The sequence below is a fragment of the Theropithecus gelada genome, chromosome 3 (genome assembly GCF_003255815.1).
Source record: "Theropithecus gelada isolate Dixy chromosome 3, Tgel_1.0, whole genome shotgun sequence".
Lineage (NCBI taxonomy): Eukaryota > Metazoa > Chordata > Mammalia > Primates > Cercopithecidae > Theropithecus > Theropithecus gelada.
The window spans coordinates 125,176,598-125,197,536 of NC_037670.1; the positions used below are offsets into that span (position 1 = coordinate 125,176,598).

The following is a 20,939-nucleotide window of genomic DNA, read 5'->3' on the forward strand; positions in this document are numbered from 1 at the left end:
TTATTTCATCACCCAGGTAATAAGCATAGCACCCAATAAGTAGTCTTAGATCTTCACCCTTTTTCCAACCTCTACCCTCAAGTAGGCCCCAGTGTGTGTTGTTCCCTTCTTTGTGTCCATATACTCAATGTTTAGCCTCCACTTATACATGGGAAAATGCAGTATTTGGTTTTCTGTTCCTGTGTTAGTTTGTTTAGGATAATGGCCTCCCACTCTATCCATGTTGCTGCAAAGGATATGATCTCATTTTTTATGGCTGCGTAGTATTCCATGGTATATAGGTATCACATTTTCTTTATCCAGTCTACCACTGATGGATATTTAGGTTGATTCCATGTCTTTGCTATTGTTAATAGTGCTGTGATGAACATATGCATGTGTGTCTCTTTATGGTAGAACGGTTCATATTTCTTTGGGTATATACCGAATAATGGGATTGCTGAGTCAAATAGTAGATCTATTTTAAGTTCTTTGAAAAATCACCAAATGGCCCTTCACAATAGTTTAACTAGTTTACATTCCCACCAGCAATGCATAAGTATTCCCTTTTCTCCACAACCTTGTCAGCATGTTATTTTTTTAACTTTTTAAGAAGAGCCATTCTGACTAGTGTGAGATGGTATCTCATTGTGGTTCTATTTGCATTTCTGTAATCATTAGTGATACTGAGCTTTCTTTTCATGTTCTTGTTGTCCACATATATGTCTTCTTTTGAAAACTGTTTGTGTCCTTTGCCCAATCTTTAGTGGGTTTGTTGTTTTTATGCTTGTAAATTTGTTTGGGCTACTTACAGACTCTGGATATTAGACTTTTGTTGGTTGTATAGTTTACAAATATTTTCTCTATTCTTTCGGTTGTGTCTTTACTCTGTTGATAGTTTTTTGTTTTGTTTTGTTTTGCTATGCGGAAACTCTTTGGTTTAATTAGGCCCTATTTGTCAATTTTTGTTTTTGTTGCAATTGCTATTGGTGGCTTTGTCTTGAAATCTTTGCTGGGTTCTATGTCTAGAATAGTATTTCCTAGGTTATCATTCAGGGTTTTTATAGTTTTTTTATTTTAGACCTATGTGTTTAATCCATCTTGAGTTAATTTTTGTAGATGGTGTAAGGAAGGGGTCCGGTATCAAACTTCTTCATAGGGCAAAACAGTTAACCCAGCACCACTTATTGAATAGGGATACTTTCTCCATTGCTTGTTTTTGTGGATATTCTCAAAGATCAGATGATTGTAGGTGTGGGAAATTATTTGTAGTCTCTCTTTTCTGTTCCATTGGTCTCTATGTCTGTTTTTGTATCACTACCATGCTGTTTTGGTTAATGTAGCCTTGTAGTATAGTCTGAAATTGGGAAATGTGATGCCTCTAGCTTTGTTCTTTTGCTTACAATTGCCTTGGCTATTGGAGATCCTTTTTGGTTCCATAAGAATTTAAATTTTTTTTTCTAATTCTGTGAAGAATGTCATTGGTAATTTGATAGGAATAGTATTAGGGATGTCAATTGCTTTGGCAGTATGGCCATTTTTGCAATATTGATTCTTCCTGTCCATGAGCATGGAATATTTTTCTATTTGTTTGTATCATCTCTGATTTATTTGAGCAGTGTTTTGTAATTCTCATTGTAGAAGTATTTCACCACTTTGGTTAACTGTATTCCTAGGTATTTTATTCTTTTTGTTGCTCTTGTGAATGGAACTGAAGTCTCAATTTGGCTCTCAGCTTGGGTGTTGTTGGTGTATAGGAATGCTACTGATTTTTGTACATTGATTGTATATCCAGAAGCTTTGTTGAAATTGTGTATCGGATCAAAGAGCATTTGAGCACATACTTTGAGGGTTTTGAGGTATAGAATCACATCATCAGCAAACAAGGATAGTTTAGTTTCCTCTCTTTCTATTTGAATGTCTTTTATTTCTTTCTCTTACCAGTTTTCTCTGGCTAGGACTTTTGGCACTATGCTGAATAGGAGTGGTGAGAGAGGACATCCTTGTCTTCTTCCAGTTTTCAAGGGGAATTCTTCCAGCTTTTGCCCATTCAGTATGATGTTGGCTGTGAATGTTTCATAGATGGCTTTTATTGTTTTGAAGTATGGTCCTACAATGCCTAGTTTGTAGAGGGTTATTAAATGAAGGGACGTTGGATATTATTTAATGCCTTTTCTGTATTTATTGAGATAATCATATTGTTTTTTGTCTTCAGTTCTGTTTATGTGATGAATTACGCTTACTGATTTGTATATTTTGAACAAAACTTACATCCTAGGGATGAAGCCTACTTGATCATGGTGGATTCGCTTTTTGATGTACTGCTGGATTTGGTTTGTTAGTATTTTGTTGAGGAATTTTGCATCTATGTTCATAAATGATATTAGCCTGAAGATTTATTTTTTTGTTGTGTCTCTGCTAAGTTTTTGTGTCAGGATGATGCTGCCCTAATGGAATGAGTTAGGAATGTTTTCTCCTCATTTTTTTAGAATAGTACCAGCTCTTCCTTATACATCTGGTAGAATTTGCTGGTGAACCTGTCTAGTCCTGAGCTTGTTCTATTACATAGGACTTTTTTTAATGACTGATTCCATTTCAGAATTTGTTATTGGTCTGTTAAGGTATTCAGTCTCTTCCTGGTTAAATATTGGGATGGTATATGTTTTCGGAAATTTATTAACATTTTCTAGGTTTGTAGTTTGTTTGCATAGAGGTGTTTCTCTAAGGGGTTTGTATTTCTGTGTGGTCAGTGGTAATGTCCCCTTTGTCATTTCTCAATGTGTGTGTGTGTTTTTTTTTTTTTTTTTTGATCTTGTGTATTTTTAAACTTACTCATCTAGCTAGCAGTCTATTTGTCTTATTAATTCTTTCAAAGAAGGTTTGTGTTTTGTAGGGTTTTTGTGTCTCAATTGCCTTCATTTCAGTTCTGATTTTGGTTATTTCTTGTCTCCTGCTAGCTTTGAATTTTATTTCCTCTTATTTCTCTAGTTCCTCTAGATATGATGTTGGGTGGTTAATTTCAAATCTTTCTAACTATTTTGTGTGGGTGCTTAGCACTTTAAACTCGCCTCTTATCACTGCTTTGGATGTATCTCAGAGATTCTGGTATGTGGTATCCTTTTTTCTCATTCGTTTCAAATAGTTTCTTGATTTCTGACTTAATTTTATTATTTACTCAGAAGTCATCCAGGAGCAAGTTGTTTAATGTCCATTTAATTGTATTATTTCAAGTGATTTTCTTAGCATTAATTTCTATTTTTTACTGCATTTTGGTGTGTATTAGTTCATTTTCATGCTGCTATGAAGAAATAAAAGAGACTGGGTAATTTATAAAGAAAAGAGGTTTAATTGACTTGAAGTTCCACATGGCTGCAGAGGCCTCAGGAAACTTATAATCATGGTGGAGGGCACCTCTTCACAGGGTGGCAGGATAGAGAATGATTGCTGAGCAAATGGGGGAACCCCTTATAAAGCCATCAGATCATGAGAGAATTCACTCACTATCACAAAAACAGCATAGGGGAAACTGCTCCCATGATTCAATTATCTCCACCTGGTCCCACCCTTGACATATGGGGATTGTTACAATTCAAGATAAGATTTGGGTGGGGACACAGAGGCAGCCATATCATTCCATCCCTGGCCCCTCCCAAATCTCATGTCTTCACATTTCAAAACACAATTATGCCCTTCCAACAGTCCCCCAAAGTCTTAACTCATTCCAGCATTAACCCAAAAGTTCAAGTCCAAAGTTTCATTTGAAGCAAGACAAGTACCTTCCACCTAAGAGCCTGTAAAAGCAAAAGCAAGTTATCTACTTCCCAGATACAATGGGGATATAGTCATTGGGTAAATATACCCATTTCAAATAGGAGTAATTGGCCTAAACAAAGGGATTACTGGCCCCATGCAAGTTCGAAATCCAATAGGGCAGTCATTAAACCTTAAAGTTATAAAATAATCTCCTTCAACTCCATGTCTCACATTCAGGTCACACTGATGCAAGAAGTGGGCTCACATGGCCTTCAGCAGCTCCACCCTGTGACTTTTCAAGGTATAGGCCCCCTCCCAGCTGCTTTCACAGGCTGGTGTTGAGTGGCTTTTACAGACACATGGTGAAATCTGTGTGGATCAACCTTTCTAGGGTCTGAAGGATGGTGGCCCTCTTCTCATAGCTCCACTAGGCAGTGCCCCAGTGGAGACTCTGTGTGGGGGCTCCAACCCCATATTTCCCTTCTGCTCTGCCCCAGCAGAGGTTCTCCATGAAGGCTCCGCCCATGCAGCAGACTTCTGCCTGGACATCCAGGTGTTTCCATACATCTCCTGAAATCTAAGTAGAGGTTCTCCAACCTCAGTTCTTGACTTCTGTGCACCTGCAGGCCTGACATCACCTGTATGTTGACAAGGCTTGGAGCATGCACCCTGTGAAGCAATGGCCCAAACTGTACCTTTGCTTCTTTCAGCCACAACTGGAGTTGAAGCAGCTGGCATGTAGGGCACCATGTCCCAAGACTGCACAAAGCAGCAAGATCTTGGGACCAGCCAATTAAACCATTTTCCCTCCTAGGCCTCTGAGCCTGTGATGGAAGGGGCTGCTGTGAAGACCTCTGGCATGCCCTGGAGACATTTTCCCCATTGTCTTGGCAATTAACATTTGGCTCCTCATTACTTAAGCCAATTTCTGTGGCTGGGTTGAATTTCTCCTCAGAAAATGGGTTTTTCTTTTCTATCACTTTGTGGGGCTGCAAATGTTCTAAACTTTTATGCTCTGCTTCCATTTTAAACATAACTTTCAGTTCCAAAACATATTTTTGTGAATACATAAAACTGAATGCTTTTAAAAGCACCAAAGTCACATGTTGGATACTTTGCTGCTTAGAAATTTCTTTCACCAGATACCCTAAATCATCTCTCTCAAGTTCAAAGTTCCACACATCTCTAAGGCAGGAACAAAATGCCTCCAATCTCTTTGCCAGAGCATAGCAAAAATCACCTTTATTCCTGTTCCCAACAAGTTCCTCCTCTCCATCTGAGACTACCTCAGCCTGGACTTCATTATCCATATGACTATCAGTATTTTGGTCAAAGTCATTCACCAAGTCTTTAGGAAGTTACAAACTTTCCCACATCTTTATGTCTTCTTCTGAGCTCTCCAAACTGTTCCAACCTTTGCCTGTTACCCAGTTCCAAAGTTTTTTCCAAAGTTTTGAGTATCTTTACAGCAGCACCCCACTCCTGGTACCAATTTTACTACATTAGTCTGTTCTCATGCTGCTATAAAGAAATACCCAATACTAGGTCAGGCTCTGTGGCTCATGCCTGTAATCCCAGCACTTTGGGAGGACAAGGTAGGTGGATCAACTGAGGTCAGGAGTTTGAGACAAGCCTGGCCAACATGCTGAAACCCCATTTCTACTAAAAATACAAAAATTAGCTGGGCATAGTAGTGCATGCCTATAGTCCCAACTACTTGGGAGGCTGAGACAGGAGAATTGTTTGAACCCAGGAGGCAGAAGTGGCAGCGAGCTGAGATTACCACTGCACTCCAGCCTGGGTGACAGAGCAAGACTCCATCTCAAGAAAAAAAAAAAAGAAAAGAAAAGAAAAGAAAAAAGAAAAAAAAAAAGAAATACCCTAGATTGGGTCATTTATAAAGAAAAGAGGTTTAGTCGACTCACAGTTCCACGTGGCTGGGGAGACCTCAGGAAACTTACAATCGTGGTGGAAGGCACCTCTTCACAGGGCAGCAGGATAGAGAATGAGTGCTGAACAAATGGGGAAACCTCTTACAAAACCATTAGATTTCATGAGAGTTCACTCAGTATCACAAGAACAGCATGGAGGAAACTGCACCCATGATTCAGTTATCTCCACCCACGTGGGAATTGACACATGGGGATTGTTACAATTCAAGGTGAGATTTCAGTGGGGACACAGAGCCAAACCATATCATGGTCTAAAAGTGTGGTATAATTTTGGGTTTTTTGAATTTGCTGAGTGTTGTTTTATGCCCAACTGTTTGGTCATCTTTAAAGTATGTGCCATGTGCATATGAGGAGAATGTACATTCTGTTGTTTTGGGGTGGAGAGTTCTGTAGCTGTCTATTAGATCCATTTCTTCAAGTTTTCGGTTAAGGTCCTGAATATCTTTGTTAGCTTTCTGCCTCAATGATCTATCTAATACTCTCAGTGGAGTGTTAAAGTCTTTCATTATTATTTTGTGGTTATCTATGTCTCTTTGTAGGTCTCTAAAAACTTGCTTTATATATCTGGCTGCTCCTGTGCTGTGTGTGTATATACTTAGGATAGCTAGGTCTTCTTTTGAATTGAGCCCTTTACCTTTATGTAATGCCCTTCTTTGTCTTTTTTATGTTTGTTAGTTTAAAGTCTGTTTTGTCTGAAATTAGAATAACAGTGTCTGCTTTTTTTCTGTTTTCTGTTTGCTTGGTAGATTTTTCTCCATCGCTTTTCTTTGAGCCTATGGCTTCCACGGCATGTGAGATGGGTCTGTTGATGACAGCATACTGTTGGGTTTTGCTTCTTTATTCAACTTGCCACTCTGTGCCTTTTAATTGGGGCATTTAGCCTATTTACATTCAAGGTTAGTATTGATATGTGTGGATTTGATCCTGTCATCAGGTTGTTAGCTCATAATTATGCAGAGTTGATTGTGTGGTTGCTTTATAGTGTCACTAGTCTATGTACTTAAATGTGCTTTTGTAGTGGTTGGTAACAGTCTGTCCTTTCCATATCTAGTACTCTCTTCAGGATCTCTCATAAGGCAGGTCTGAGAGTAATGAATACTCTCAGCATTTGCTTGTCTGAAAAGGATTTTATTTCTCCTTCACTTAGAAAGCTTAGTTAGACCAGATATGAAATTCGTGGTTGAAAATTATTTTCTTTAAGAATGATGAATGCCCCAAATCTCTTTTGCTTGTAGGGTTTCTGATGACAGGACTACTATTAGTCTGATGGGGTTCCCTTTGTAGGTTAGCTGACCCTTCTTTCTAGCTGCCTTTAACATTTTTTCATTATGACCTTGGAGAATCTTGTGTAGTATTTTGCAGGGGTTCTCTAAATTTTCTGAATTTTAATGTTGACCTTTCTAGCAAAGTTGGGTAAATTTTCATGGACAATATTCTGAAATATGTTTTCCAAGTTGCTTGGTCTCTCACCCTGTCTCTCAGGCAGGCCAATGAGTCATGGACTGGGTCTCTTTCCAGAATCCCATCTTTCTCAAAGGTTTTATTTATTCTCCTTGCAGTTTTTTATTTTTCTTTTTCTTTGACTGAGTCATTTTGGAGAGCCAGTCTTCAAGCTGTGAGATTTTTTTTTCCTCAGCTTGGTCAATCCTGTTGTTAATACTTGCGATTGCATTATGAAATTCTTCTACCATGTTTTTAAGCTCTATCAGATCAGTTTGTTCATATAATGGCCATTTTGTCTATCAGTTCCTGTATTGTTTTATCGTAAACCTTAGATTACTTGAATTGGGTTTGGACTTTCTCCTGTATGTTAGTAATCTTCATTCCTATCTATATTCGAATTTTATTTCTATCATTTTAGCCATCTTAGCCTGGTTAGGAACTGTTGCTGGGAAACTAGTGGTGTCATTTGGAGGTAAGAAGCCACTTTGGGCTTTTGAGTTGCCAGAGTTCTTGTGCTGGTTCTTTCTCATCTTTGTGAGCTGATGTTGCTTCAGTCTTTGAAGTTGCTGACCTTTGGATTTCTTTTTCTTCTATCCTATTTGATGTCCTTGGGGAGTTGATTATGGCATAAGGTGGGTTCCGTTGACTGGTTTCATTTTTGAAGGATTTTAGGGGGCCAAGGCTCAACTCATAACTCCTGAACTGTGTGCTCTAACTCTAGGGGGCCAGTATGGACCCCAGCTTTATTCTGTAGCTCCTGGAGGTTAGGAACCTAACTCACTGGAGGGGCCTGAATTGTTTCCAGACAACTGGTTAGAACTCTCTGATGGGTGGTTCCAGCCTCAGCGCTTTGTAGGGCAGTGGCAGCAGGATTGGTCCTCATTTGTATATGCCAGCAGCAGCAGCAGTGCTGCAAGTTGCATGGCTGAGTATTGATGGGTACAAATGTGCTGACCTTTGTTGGGACACTTGCAGTGTTGGCAGGGCACCGCTGTGTGGAGATGCACGGGGTCTCACCAGTGTCTGTGCATGCATTTGCATGGGGAAAAATGTTAGCACAGGTATGTGTCACTGGCAGGCATGGGACTGTGTGTCCTGTGTTCATGCATTAATGTAGATGGCAGCTGCTGCTGGGGTTGGGGGCAGATCGGTTGGTCTACTTTTGTAGTTTCGCACCAGTCGCAGTATTGGCATGGGGTGGGGTGTGGGTGGATGTGGAGCTGACAGTCTCCAGTTTCCATGCTAGCCAATGCTCCAACAGCAATGACAGCACTGTTGGGGGAGTGTTAGAGAGTTGGGGTTCACTCACACTGGCAGCTGTGTCACAGTATGGTGCACATGCATCTGGCAGGAAAGGAAGGCAAGGTCTACCCAAGCTTACATGCCTCAGCAAAGCAATGTGGGGGGATGGTTGTGGACAAGTGCGTGCCAGCAAAGCAACTCAGGGGAGACTGTGGTAAGAGAAGGGCATAGGTGGACAGGTGCATGTCTGCAGGGACACTCTATTGGGGCACTCTACTGGAGCTGTCTACTGGTCAAGTACAGTCTGTCAGTGCAGGAGCTATGATGCATGCCACCAGGATGCCACCACAACCTGGGGTTCTGAGGCTGTACTGGAATCAGGCCTAGCTGGGGTCACAGGAGAGGCCAGCAGACCAAAGGTGCTCCAGTTGGACTAGCCCAGCCTCGTCAGCAAGACCACCCTGCAATGTTCAGCTCTAACAGTTTTCTTAGGCCTTAAGTTTCCTATGGGTGCAAGGCAGCCCTGGAGGATGGGCATCGCTGGTAGTGCTCCACTCCAGATGCTCCCACACCAAACCCTCTGGGTTCCACACCGTCTGGAGTTCTGCCCGTACTACTTCTATAAACAGCTCTCTCTGCCAGTTCAATTGTCCATGGGGGTCATGTAGTCTCCTGCTGGCAGAATTCCAGGGGCCCCTGGGGAGAATGGGTTGCTCCTTGCCTGCTCAACCCCCGCCCCTTCCACAGAAGTCATTGGGGGCTAGAAATAACTCCCTGTGCAGAGTTCCCTGCTTCCTGCCCATTTGACCCAGTATCTGTGTCTTCCCTCTGTCCATTTTCAATGGATCTTCCCTCTGATGATTTGCTAGGAGTACGCCAGTCTTCCCAATGTCCCCATCTCTCATGAGGATGCTGTACATGTATAACAACAATGTGTTTCCAACATACCATAAATTGTGCACTTCAGGTGCCTAACGAATGAAAAGATTTATAGGTGGGCCAAGGACGTAATTATAATATACATTTTTCTGCAGTAAAAACCATTCTGCATTCCAAAATAAACCTTTAGAACACATTCCTCATTTGAAGTCAGTCTTGTAGCAGTTGGAATCATGAGCCTGTAATTGTTATAACTTAATTAGTACTGATCCATCACAACTCAGACTATGGAGGCTATATTAGTCTGTTGTTTGGAATGAGATTTGCAAGGGAATTTCTTTGTGTAGTCATTGTAAAATTCAATCAAAAATAAAACTGGAGTTTCTTTTTTGTTGATTTGGGCAAGGTGTTCTGTGTCGTGATACTTTTAAGGATGAAGTCATTTGGAGTGAACCATGTATTGTACCAGATCATTGGAGAGTTTTTAAGTTTCAGCAGGTTAGAAAAAAATGAGAGGACTGACTTGGCTTTTAAGAATTTATTTAATTTTTCATTTTTATAGAGATGGGGTCTCATTATGTTGCCCAGGCTGACCTGGAACTCCTGTCCTCAAATGATCCTCCTGCCTCAGCCTCCCAAAGTTCTGGGATTACAAGCATGAGCCACCATATGCCTGGCCTGATCTGGCTTTATAATTCTCAAAACACAAAATAATGTCAAATGTTTTTCAGTTGACTTGGGGATACAGCTTCCTAATTAAAAATGAAACAAGTTTAAATATTCATTGTTTAAAAACCATTTACATGTTCACTTTTAGTTTTATGAATGAAGGTATTTCAAGCATACCAAAGTATGAGCATGTTCTTTTGCTTTTTTATCAATGTGGATGCATTCTTAAATTGGACTTATCAAGAACAAAAACAATTGTGAATTTTTATCATTACATTTTAAAATTTTTATACTGAAACTTGGAGTAAAGTTAGAGGCAATAAACTGAGACCCTAAGAAGGAAAAATTTTGCCTGCTAAATTATGTAGATATTTTGGACAATAGCAGCTTTTCTTCACTTTAATAATCTTAGTAATTTTTTTGTAGAAGCCTTATACCTATGAGGTTTATGAACCTTCAATAATTTTAAATTCATTCATAGCTATCCTAATAGATTGCTTTTCACTTTTAACTTTGAGTGGTGTATCTCTGGTTTTGAAAAAATGGATTGAATTTAGGTTAGATTATTATGTCCCTTTTTTCCATATATATTTTTCCTTTCATTATGCCGAATTTGTTGTGACTTCCTGCTTTGCATAAAGAACATCTAATTTGTAAGAGTTAGATAGTCAAAGAAACTAACAGGATATACCTTGTTATTAGACTGAATTAGCCATCTTGGTACATTATGATAGTCAAAGAAACTAACAGGATATACCTTGTTATTAGACTGAATTAGCCATCTTGGTACATTATGAAAAATTTTGATACACTTGAGATTGTTTCAACTTTGGGCTCATCGTTCATATTTTCAGACGATAAAATTTCAGGTACCTACTATGATGCCTGGCATATACTGAGAACTCATTTTCTCTTCTCAATGGGAAGAAATATCATTAACTATAGGAACAACTCTAACATTTAGTTTGAGACCAAGGCTAACAATGAAAAATGAAACTCAATAATAATATTCCATCTGTACAATAGTAGGGGAAAGGAAATAATAAAAAAGCTATTTTCAATAGAGCTGGAGAATATTATAAACCATTTACATTTATCTCTGTCATTTTCTCTGAAATAGCAATTATTCTCTCCAGTTTTACATCTTCTAATGACCTGCAAATGTTTAATATATTTTGTTGTCTTTCTTACTATTTCATTTCTTTTACAAAATATGCAATACCATGAAGATTTTGAAGAAACAGCACAGATACTAAAGCATGATTTAAAAGATTGTCTATACTCTCTAATATTATGAATAAAATATTGAAGGGATAGAAATTGTCATATAAGTAAGAATTTTCAGCTATGGAAAAACCAACAAACCAGGGCATCCTCAATGAGTTTTATGGGTTTTGTATGTGTATTCCTATTTAAAATAGGCAAATTGGGAATTATTAGGGGAAGGAGAATTTTACTGCCTCATAATTTATAGGCTGTCTAGTCTAGATCAAATGCATGCAGTGATTTTGTGTAGTACTCTGGCCACTTGAAAATAAGATAGGCTTCTAGATCATCAGAAATCAAAGACACAATTTTCTACCTAAAAAGGGAACGGAGCCTGTTCTGGCAGGCTAGATTAGATATGTCTGTCACCTGTTTTGTGTCTGTGGCTCTTAGCAGAATCAATCAACTTTCTTGTGATTTATTTCTTCATTTTTGTGGTGAGCCAAGCAGAAACTATTTTTGAAAAAGGAACTTAACAACATAGCCCTATAATACTTTCCTGTCTATTCCTCAACTTATCCACCATCCAATAAATTAACATAAGGTACATTTGCAGTTACTCATGAAAATATCTTAAAGCATATGGATAGATTTCCTTCTCTTCTAATTTCTCACAGACTGCTTTGCTTAGCTACGTTCCTACTTATTTGTTGAAGATAAGATCTGAAGTCAGTTGTCTACTGATGATGTAAGATTCCTGGATAATTGCACAACTAGAAAACAATATCAAAAGGAGATTATTCAGAGTTTTATTTCTTATGGAGTGTAGCTAATTTGTAAACTATAAGGAAATAGTAAAATAATTTGGTTGTCTGGTTACCAAAAGAAATCCCAAATTAGAAGATGTTCTTAATAAATATTTTATACGTAAACATAAAATTCAGACCTAGAGGAGATGTTATTTGGTCCTACACCCATTGTTATGGACTGAATGTTTGTCCAAAACTCATATGTTGAAATCTTAACCCCATGGTGATTATATAAGGAGGTGGGGGTATTTGGGAGGTAATTAAATTGTGAGGGTTGGACCCTCGTGAATGGGATTGGTACCCTTATAAAAAGAAACATTATTTTCCTCTTGGCCATGTGTGGATACAATGAAAAGATGGCCATTTCCAAACCAGGAAGAGTACCCTTACTGGGCACCAGATATGTTGGTTTAATCTTGAACATTCTGCCTCCAAAAATGTGAGAAACAAAGATTAGTTGTTGAAGCCACCTAATCTATGGTATTTTGTTATAGCAGCTTTAAGTGACTAAGTCACCCTCATTTTATAAATGAGAAAATAATGAGATCCAGAAATGATTTGTGCAAGACCACTTAATGAATAAGTGTTGGGGTGGTAATTAACACTCGGTTTCCTGATTGAAAACCTAGTGTTCTTGCTACTACAGCATTTGTGATGTATTTATTTAGCATACATTTCATGGCCTTGTGTGTCAAAAAGACATTGCTTTAGACATGGGAGAAGATATAAGAGGGGAGAAGATATAAAATGCATAGGAAACACTCTCTGCTGGGGAGCTTATAACATAATAGAAAATATAAAACAGGTCCACAAATTACTGTTTGGCCTGTTATAATGTGCAAAGTACTAAAGAGAAATGAGCAAGATACGGAAGTTCAGAGCAGAGAGAAGACTTCTGGCTCAAAGATCATAGGAAGGCCAACTACAGAAAAATTTTAAGCCGAAGGTTGGATAGAAATTCCATGGATAATAGCAAAGGGAAGGCATTCTTATCCATAAAGTTTTATTAGTTGCAAACAACAAAAGGAAAGTTGGAGAAGCTGGCCAGAAAAATACAAGAACAGGATAATTCTGCATGTCCAAGAGGGAGAAATTATGGGTAATTTCTTCAGAGTGTCACTTTCAAGATGAATGCAGCTGCATTTGCATTCTTTGGACACTCTACTTCTATAGCCATTTCCTGGAAGAAATATTTTGATTGACTAAGTAAGAGCAGAGTAGCTCAGCACAAAGACCCACCACATGTACTGAATGATATAGTTACTCAATAAAAGAAAGAGAAAGAGAAAGAAAAGAGAAGAAAATAAAAGAAAAGAAAAGAAAAGAAAAGAAAAGAAAAGAAAAGAAAAAGGTGCTTCTACCAAAAGAACGTGGTACAAGATAAAGAACAAAGTTGAATGCAAAAAGTAAAGCACGAACTAAAATTAAATATTCACCACAGTATTTTGTGGAGTGTGATTGAAAAACAAACAAAAATAAATAAGATGATTAGAACATTAGAGTAGCCTGCTTTGACTGAAGCACAGGATGAATAGATGACATCAAAATGAGCCAAACCCTGGTGGTCATCCCCACCTTTCCCCTCTCTACTCAACCCCTACTATCCCAGTTAGTGAACTGCTTTCTCCAGTTTATACTGATAAAAGTTTATAAGATACATGTTCATTCCAGAATCAGTAGACTCAAGGGGAGGGGAAGGTTGAGCTGATGGTCATGTCTGAGTGAGGGATGGCACTACTTTGCTAGATGGGACTGCTAGCAACCAGACCCCATGGCACAAACATTATAGACACTAGCATATTTCTCCCTCAAATTTTGAAAGAGTGGTATTTGCTACAAGGCTGGGGCTACCAAATTGCCTTAAGGAATATGCCAAGGAGATTATGTCCCTCCAATCCAAGCAGCATCTTATTCCTTTGTTTCCTCAGTCTAGGTATTCAAGTAATAGAAATGACAAAGCAGTCAATTTCTACAGAGGGCACTCCTGAAAACGATGGAAACCTTAGAAATGCAGACCAGTTTTGAATGTTGGCACTTAGTGTTTTCTCCTCAAATAGACCATAGATGTTACTCCCTAGTGCTTCCCTCACTCCCCACCCCACCATTGTTTTAAACCCAATACCATACTGCTTGTGTGAGCTTCACTTCCCTCGTTTGCAATAGGAAGAGTTTGAACTGAGCTCTATTCTTAAGTTATATTTTGATGTTAAGTTCAAAAGTTTGATTGAGGTCATGTTGAGAAAGGACTTGACTGCTTTGTACTAAGAAGTTTGGTCTTCAGACTATACAGCATGAAAATTAGGTACATGTTTTTGGAATTGTAGGCTTCAAATCCCTTCCAGCTCTCTCATTTACTAAAACTGTCATTTGAGAAGGTATTTAATATTTATCTACAGTCTTATTTATTAAAATACAGGAAATAAAAACTTTTTCACATAACTAAATAAAATTAAGTCAATAGCTATTCAAATATAATAGCAAGTAAGAGCCACTGATTTTTTTGAAGGAAAAAGTACAAATGGCTAAAGAATACAACGAGACATTAATGCTGACAGTGCTCTCCTGAACAAAACGATTGATGTGTGCATCCTATGAACTACCAAATCTAGGAATCATTAACAAATGATAGAGGAGAAACTCTACAAACACTGAAAGTAAAATAAAAAAATTATAACTATGGAAAATAAGATAGCAAATTACTTATTTATTTTAACAATAAACACTTATTGCATACTTTTTGGAACTCTGTATTTTTTAGCTTGCTTTAAAAGGCTGACTTATAAATCTGAAATCAGATCATCTTGAGACTCAGACTCTACTTTTTCAGGACATCATTGCCCAATGTCTGTTGTTTAATTCCGCTCTAATTGAAATTTCTAATTAAGGATAAATATGCCTTTATACCTATGTATGTGTATGTGTATACATTATATATGTATATACATATCACACAAACATGTAACACATGTGTATACACACATACTGTACCTATACATACATGTGTTATACATCATATATACACACATACTGTGCATATACACACGTATTATACATGTGTATATATGTATATATATTCATACACAAAAATATATGTGTATATATACATATGTGTATATATACATATGTGTATAACATTTATATATGTATGTGTATATATGTCTGTTTTAGGATCATGTACAGTTGTTCAACTACATTAGTTTTAAAAGAATACTCAACCATAATAATTTTTTTAATGAGTGTTTACTTTTTCTCTATATAATAAGAAATCTTAAGATAGTGGTTATTGACATTGTTTTTAGCTGTTTAGTAAAGCCCATTAGGGTTGCAGGCTGTTTCTAACATCTACTCCAGTATCCTGAGCATGGTGAATGTTTCCGTGTGCTTGTCACTTCACTTCATGGTCAGAATATGGCTGCTACATCTCAGATATCATGTCCATTTCCTTCTGGGCTGGGTGTCAATGGCCAGAACATAGCTGCTAGAAACTGCAAAGGCAGTTAAGAAAGTGGAGAATGATCGCATGACTTTCCAGACCACTGTGATCCATGTCCTGAGGCTCAGCAGGTTTCTGCCCAAAACTAAATCAGAGCTCTTTTAAAAGGAAAGAATAATGGAAAGAATATTGGGTAGGCAACTAGTAGAATTTGCTGTAAGAATACTGGATTAATAAAATTGCCTCACTTGAAAGATGCTTATGATAAATTGTAAAGAATGATAAAGTATTTGGGAAATAGGAGGAAAGAGAAATCTTCTAAAACAAAGGGCATTGTATGTGAAATTTTGTTATAATTTATGACAACTCATTTTAATTAGTGAAGGACATTTTATATTGATTCTTAAAAGTTTTGACAGGTCCTTCTATGAAAAAAAAGATACAGTCGTTGAAATGAATAAATAGACTTTTTTGTTGTTTTCTTAGATAGTTAACTTTCAAGAAATGTAATTCAGTATATCTGTAGTAAAGCAAGAGAAAGGTTTAAACTGTTGATATATTTTCAGGGACAAGAATCATCCTGAACTACAAAATGCGAACTTATCCACATTACATTAGGTGACTGATTCTGTCTTACCTTAATAAAGAGACTACATCTGTTGTTCTATAGTTGGCATTTTCTTAGGATGCCAGAAGGCATCTCATAACTTGGTATATCTCACATATTAGATTGAAAGAAAAGGAGAAGGAAGAGGGGGTGCATTTGCCAAAGGACCTGTAGCCTTAGAATCCGGCAGAAATGACAGCTGAGAACAGTCGCGGGCATGATGCTTACTCAGTAGGTGTAATAAATTAGCAAGGGTAAGCAAGTATTGCTGACTGGAAAAAAAAAAAATAAAGAAGAAAAAGAGAATTTCAGGATTTCTAAACTATTAGCTACTTCTGTGTGGTGCCAACAAGTCCAAGATACGTGGAAACACAGGGCATTTGAGATGTAAATAATAAGTAATTGTTGCAATTGGGTAATGGCAGTTTCAAATGACTTTTATTTCTGACTGCTCTGCTTCTTTGGCTGAGAAATGGATTTGAATTTGGAAAATTATATGTTCAATCATTCCGGATGTAATATTTATATACACCCAACAAAAAATGTTTTCCTTTCATGTCATTTGATTTCCACTATCATATTATATTGGGTGGAAAAATAGATTAAGAGACCATTTGCTCAAATATGAAAGAAACATCATCTGGAGGGTAAGAATTTTGACAGTTAATTCAGTTGAAAATGATATCTTGCAGTTAAAAATGGCATCTTATTGAGACTATACCTGCAGATTAGGAGGCAACTGAAATGATGGATTTTGAAAACTTTAGAAATGTTACAATATGTAAGTCTATTAGCTACTGTTTGTGTCAAAGCTCTTTGTTTTGCACATATGCACACATAATGCTAGCTTGTGTGATCATGGCAGGGCAAATAGATTTATGAATTCTAATTCTGAGATTCAAAAGGATTTGAAGAGAATATAATTTTATGATTATTGCAGATTTCCAGTTTCCTCTATCTTTAATTGTTTGTCTTGGCTCAATTGCCCTAGTATATTTGATTGAAATAATAAGAGTTTCAGGAATTCTTACTTATATTTTTACTGGTATTTTGATTTATAATTAATTCTTTCCAGTATGGAAATAGGAAAGGTTTTAAGATAAATCTTTTTAAGCTAACAAGTTATCTTTAAATATCATTAAAGATCTACATTATTGTTTTTTTAACTATAGCCCAGTTTATTTTTTATTAGATTTTAAGGGCAGTCTCAAAACTGTTTGTATCGAAAAAAGAAAAAAAAAAAACCCTACCTTTTCAAACCTTGTGTCTTAGTTACAAACATTTGTACATATACTACAAAATAAAAAAATTACTTTTATTTATTGCATAAAGGGAGTAAAATCATTAATATTTGTGTAGATTTTTCTTCTTTAACTTTTTATACCATCCTACTTAACTAAATCTAGAGCAACTTTCAATAACTTAAAAATATTTTCATACTTTTAAGACATTATGCTAAGTAAAATAAGCCAGTCACAAAAGGGCAAATATTATAGATTCTACTTATATGAGGTACCTAGAGTAGTCAAATTTATAGACAGAAAAGTGGTTTCCAGGAGTTGGGGTAGGGTGGAATGGGAAGCAATGAATAAATGAGTAAATAGTCTCTTCAGCCATGCAATGAGATATACTATAATATTTCAGTATGAGTCAGGAGTAACGTATCTTTTACCGTGATATAGGCTTCATTCTAAATGAAGGATAAATTTAGGAATATATGCAAAGCATTGAACATAGACTTCGCAGGCAACTATTGTCTCAGTAAATGTTATCTCTATTATTATGGCAGTAAATATTTGAGAATATCAAAAGAACACTTTGAAATAGTGCATCTTTTTAATGGGTTCCTGAGTATATTGATGACAGAATCAAATTACATGCTTAAAGTATTTTCCAACATGCCTTACCAAGAAACTTTTTTTACTTTAGGAGGAATTGTTGATAAAGACCTTCGTCACTACCTCAACTTACGATTTCAAAAGGGTTCTGTGGACCATGAGCTTCAGCAAATCATTCGTGACAACCTCTACCTCCGCACGGTGCCATGTGAGTACAACGGGCAGTATTAATATTTTGATGTTAAGAGATAAATGTTTAGCTATATATTCATTGATTAAAAGAAAGTGAAATTGCACTGATTTTTTATAGTGGGCTTTTGGAACAGAAAACTTATTTGAGATGTGGCAATTTTAAGTGCAAACGCTTATAACTGCAGTAGTATGGTTTATGATGAAGTTGTAGCCAAAAGAGACTTGTGATGTTCAAGCTATAAAATCTAACTTACATTTCTGAAGTTAGTATTGAGAAATATTGATTCTAGTCCAGACTGTTGGTGATTCTGAATGAATTATGATGGAGATAGAACTCCACATTGGGAGACAGGAGAATGCAAATTTAATTTATTAGTTGAAACAGCTATTCTGTGAGTGGAATCTTCACAGTAACTCCCAACCTCATCTCTTGTTTGCCACAGGAGAGTCTCACAAGTAAAAAGAAAAGTGCACGTTGGAAAGTAAAGCTAAGTGTTATGCAAGTCTTAGAAAGCAATGATGCTTAGAAAGCATGTTGGGCTAAATTTCTTATATGTAACCTATAGAGATCCGCAAACGATCGTTTCTGATTATCCTGCCAAAAGAGAGGAATTGGTAAAATGATAAAATTTTAGTGTCTGTTTCAGCTTACCTGAGAATCCTGTATTAACTTTAAGACAAACCAAGGACTTTTAAACTCAGGTTCTAGATCCTAGATTGGTATCAAAAATCCGTTTTCTTCAAGACAGATTCCATGCATTTCAGACACTTTCCACTCTCTCTAGAAATTCTGGGCTGTGGATGTTGTGTGAGTTTCTTTTCTTTTAGTTCTGTTCTAAATAAACTCAAAAGCTGTGGGTCCTGAAAGATAACATTAAATGAAGAAAAATTTGGCTAGTATAAGTGAAACAATAAGCAAAACAAACAAACAAAAATATTATCTAGGGTTGAACCACCAGAGCTAGGTAACTATAATTATCTGGAATAGATATTGGATAATTGTACTGAAATAATGAACACACACACGAGATGTGAAGATGGAAAGGTTATCACCCAGTCCTATTGACTTACCCACCTTTTGGGAGAGGTGGACTTTTGCCATTGTTAGCACTGAATATTCATCAAAACGACAATGCCAGGACACTATTATCAAGTCTTCCTAAATGAGAATACTTGATGATTGGCATTTCGTCAGTCAAAATGATACTCCTGTCACTGTGTGTTAGTTAAGTGAATAGGCTTTTGGACTCTTGCTTTAAACCTGGAAGTTGAGAAAAGTGCATTCTTAAACTTGTAAGTTTGACATTAGAGTGATGGACACAGGAAGATGGATTAAAGTAAGTGACTGAACTATTTATAAGGTAACGGGTGGACGCATTTTCAAAGCTGTGATGTTGTCAGTGCAGCAGTGTGAATTTATCTTTTGTGACATGAAAGAAAGGAGATCTGAAATACTGAATAAAGAATCCAGGCAGTTTATTATGTTTAAAAGCTGAGAAAAATAGATAAGAAGCTGACATTCAGGAATACATGTAGTCCTTGCTAAGGCAATGACATAAATAAGAAAGTCTTAATTAAATATGAAGATAATAGGAATAAATTTTGTATTAGTTAATTAACTTCTTAAATAAAGCATCTGCTTTTAGAGTACTAGAGAAGACTATGAAGGAAAAGTAAATATAAGGGAAAATAGTTAGACTTACATAAGTAAACATAAAGAGCTTTAAGATGTAATTTCAGTACAAGGTTATAAATTTAATTAGAAATCGTTGGATAGCTCCTATAAAGGAGATGATTAGAAACTCAATTTGAATATCATGATGAAACAATTATTCTTTGAATTTTCAGCCATCTGTCCTAGTAGCCAATTCCAATAACATTATTGACTAATGATGTTTATAACTTGGCAAAAAATGAACAAAAAATACAGAGGTTCTAACTTGTATTATAAAAATTGCTTTATACTGATTAATTGACCTGGATGATCCACCATGTTGACTCAGTATTTTATCTTTTTTTTTTTTTTTTTTGAGATGGAGTTTTGCTCTTATTACCCAGGCTGGAGAGGAAAGCCGCGATCTCGGCTCACTGCAACTTCTGCCTCCCGGGTTCAAGCGATTCTCCTGCCTCAGCCTTCTGAGTAGCTGGGATTACAGTCATGTGCCACCACGCTTGGCTAATTTTGTATTTTTAGTGGAGACGGGGTTTCTCCGTGTTGGTCAGACTGGTCTTGAGCTCCCGACCTCAGGTGATCCGCCCACTTTGGCCTCCAGAAGTGCTGGGATTACAGGTGTGAGCCACCATGCCCAGCCCAACTCAGTATAACTTAAATTTTTTTTCTTCATGTATCTTTTTGAATTTCTAATTGATACATAATAATTTACATATTTATGGGGTACATATTTATTTTGTTACATGCATAGAATGTGTAATGATCAAGTCAAGGTATTTGAGGTATCCATCACTTTGAATATTTATCATTTCTGTGTGTTGGGAACAATTCTAGTTATTTCATCTAGCTTCTTTGAAATATACAATACATTGTTGTCAACCGTAGTCACTCTGCTGTCAAGCAATAGAACTTCTATCTTTTATCTAACTCTATATTTGTACCCATTAACCTACCTCTCTTCATTCCCCATTCCTCACTCTCCCAACTCTCTATTATCTATCATTCTTCTATCTATCTCCATGGAATCAACGTTTTTAGCTCCAACATATGCGTAAGAACATGTTATTTCTGTCTTTCTGGTCCTGGCTTGTTTCATTTAACATAATGATCTCCACTTCTGTCCATGTTGCTGCAAATGACAGGATTTTATTCTTTTTTATAGTCGAAGAGTATTCCATTGTCTACATATACCACATTTCATGTATCCATTGGTCCCTTGATGGACACTTCAGTTGAGTCTTTGTCTTTGCTGTTGTAAATAGTGC

The 20,939-nt window shown here is 36.9% G+C and overlaps 1 protein-coding gene across 2 annotated transcripts in view; it reads left to right on the forward strand.

Annotated features, from left to right (window-relative positions):
* Positions 1-20,939, forward strand: part of MAGI2 (membrane associated guanylate kinase, WW and PDZ domain containing 2) — a 1,480,053-nt gene that overhangs the window by 432,363 nt on the left and 1,026,751 nt on the right. For both annotated transcript variants that reach the window (XM_025379587.1, XM_025379588.1), the window contains exon 2: positions 17,902-18,018. In XM_025379587.1, the coding sequence (XP_025235372.1) occupies positions 17,902-18,018 (117 nt within the window). The remainder of the gene's footprint in view (positions 1-17,901; positions 18,019-20,939) is intronic.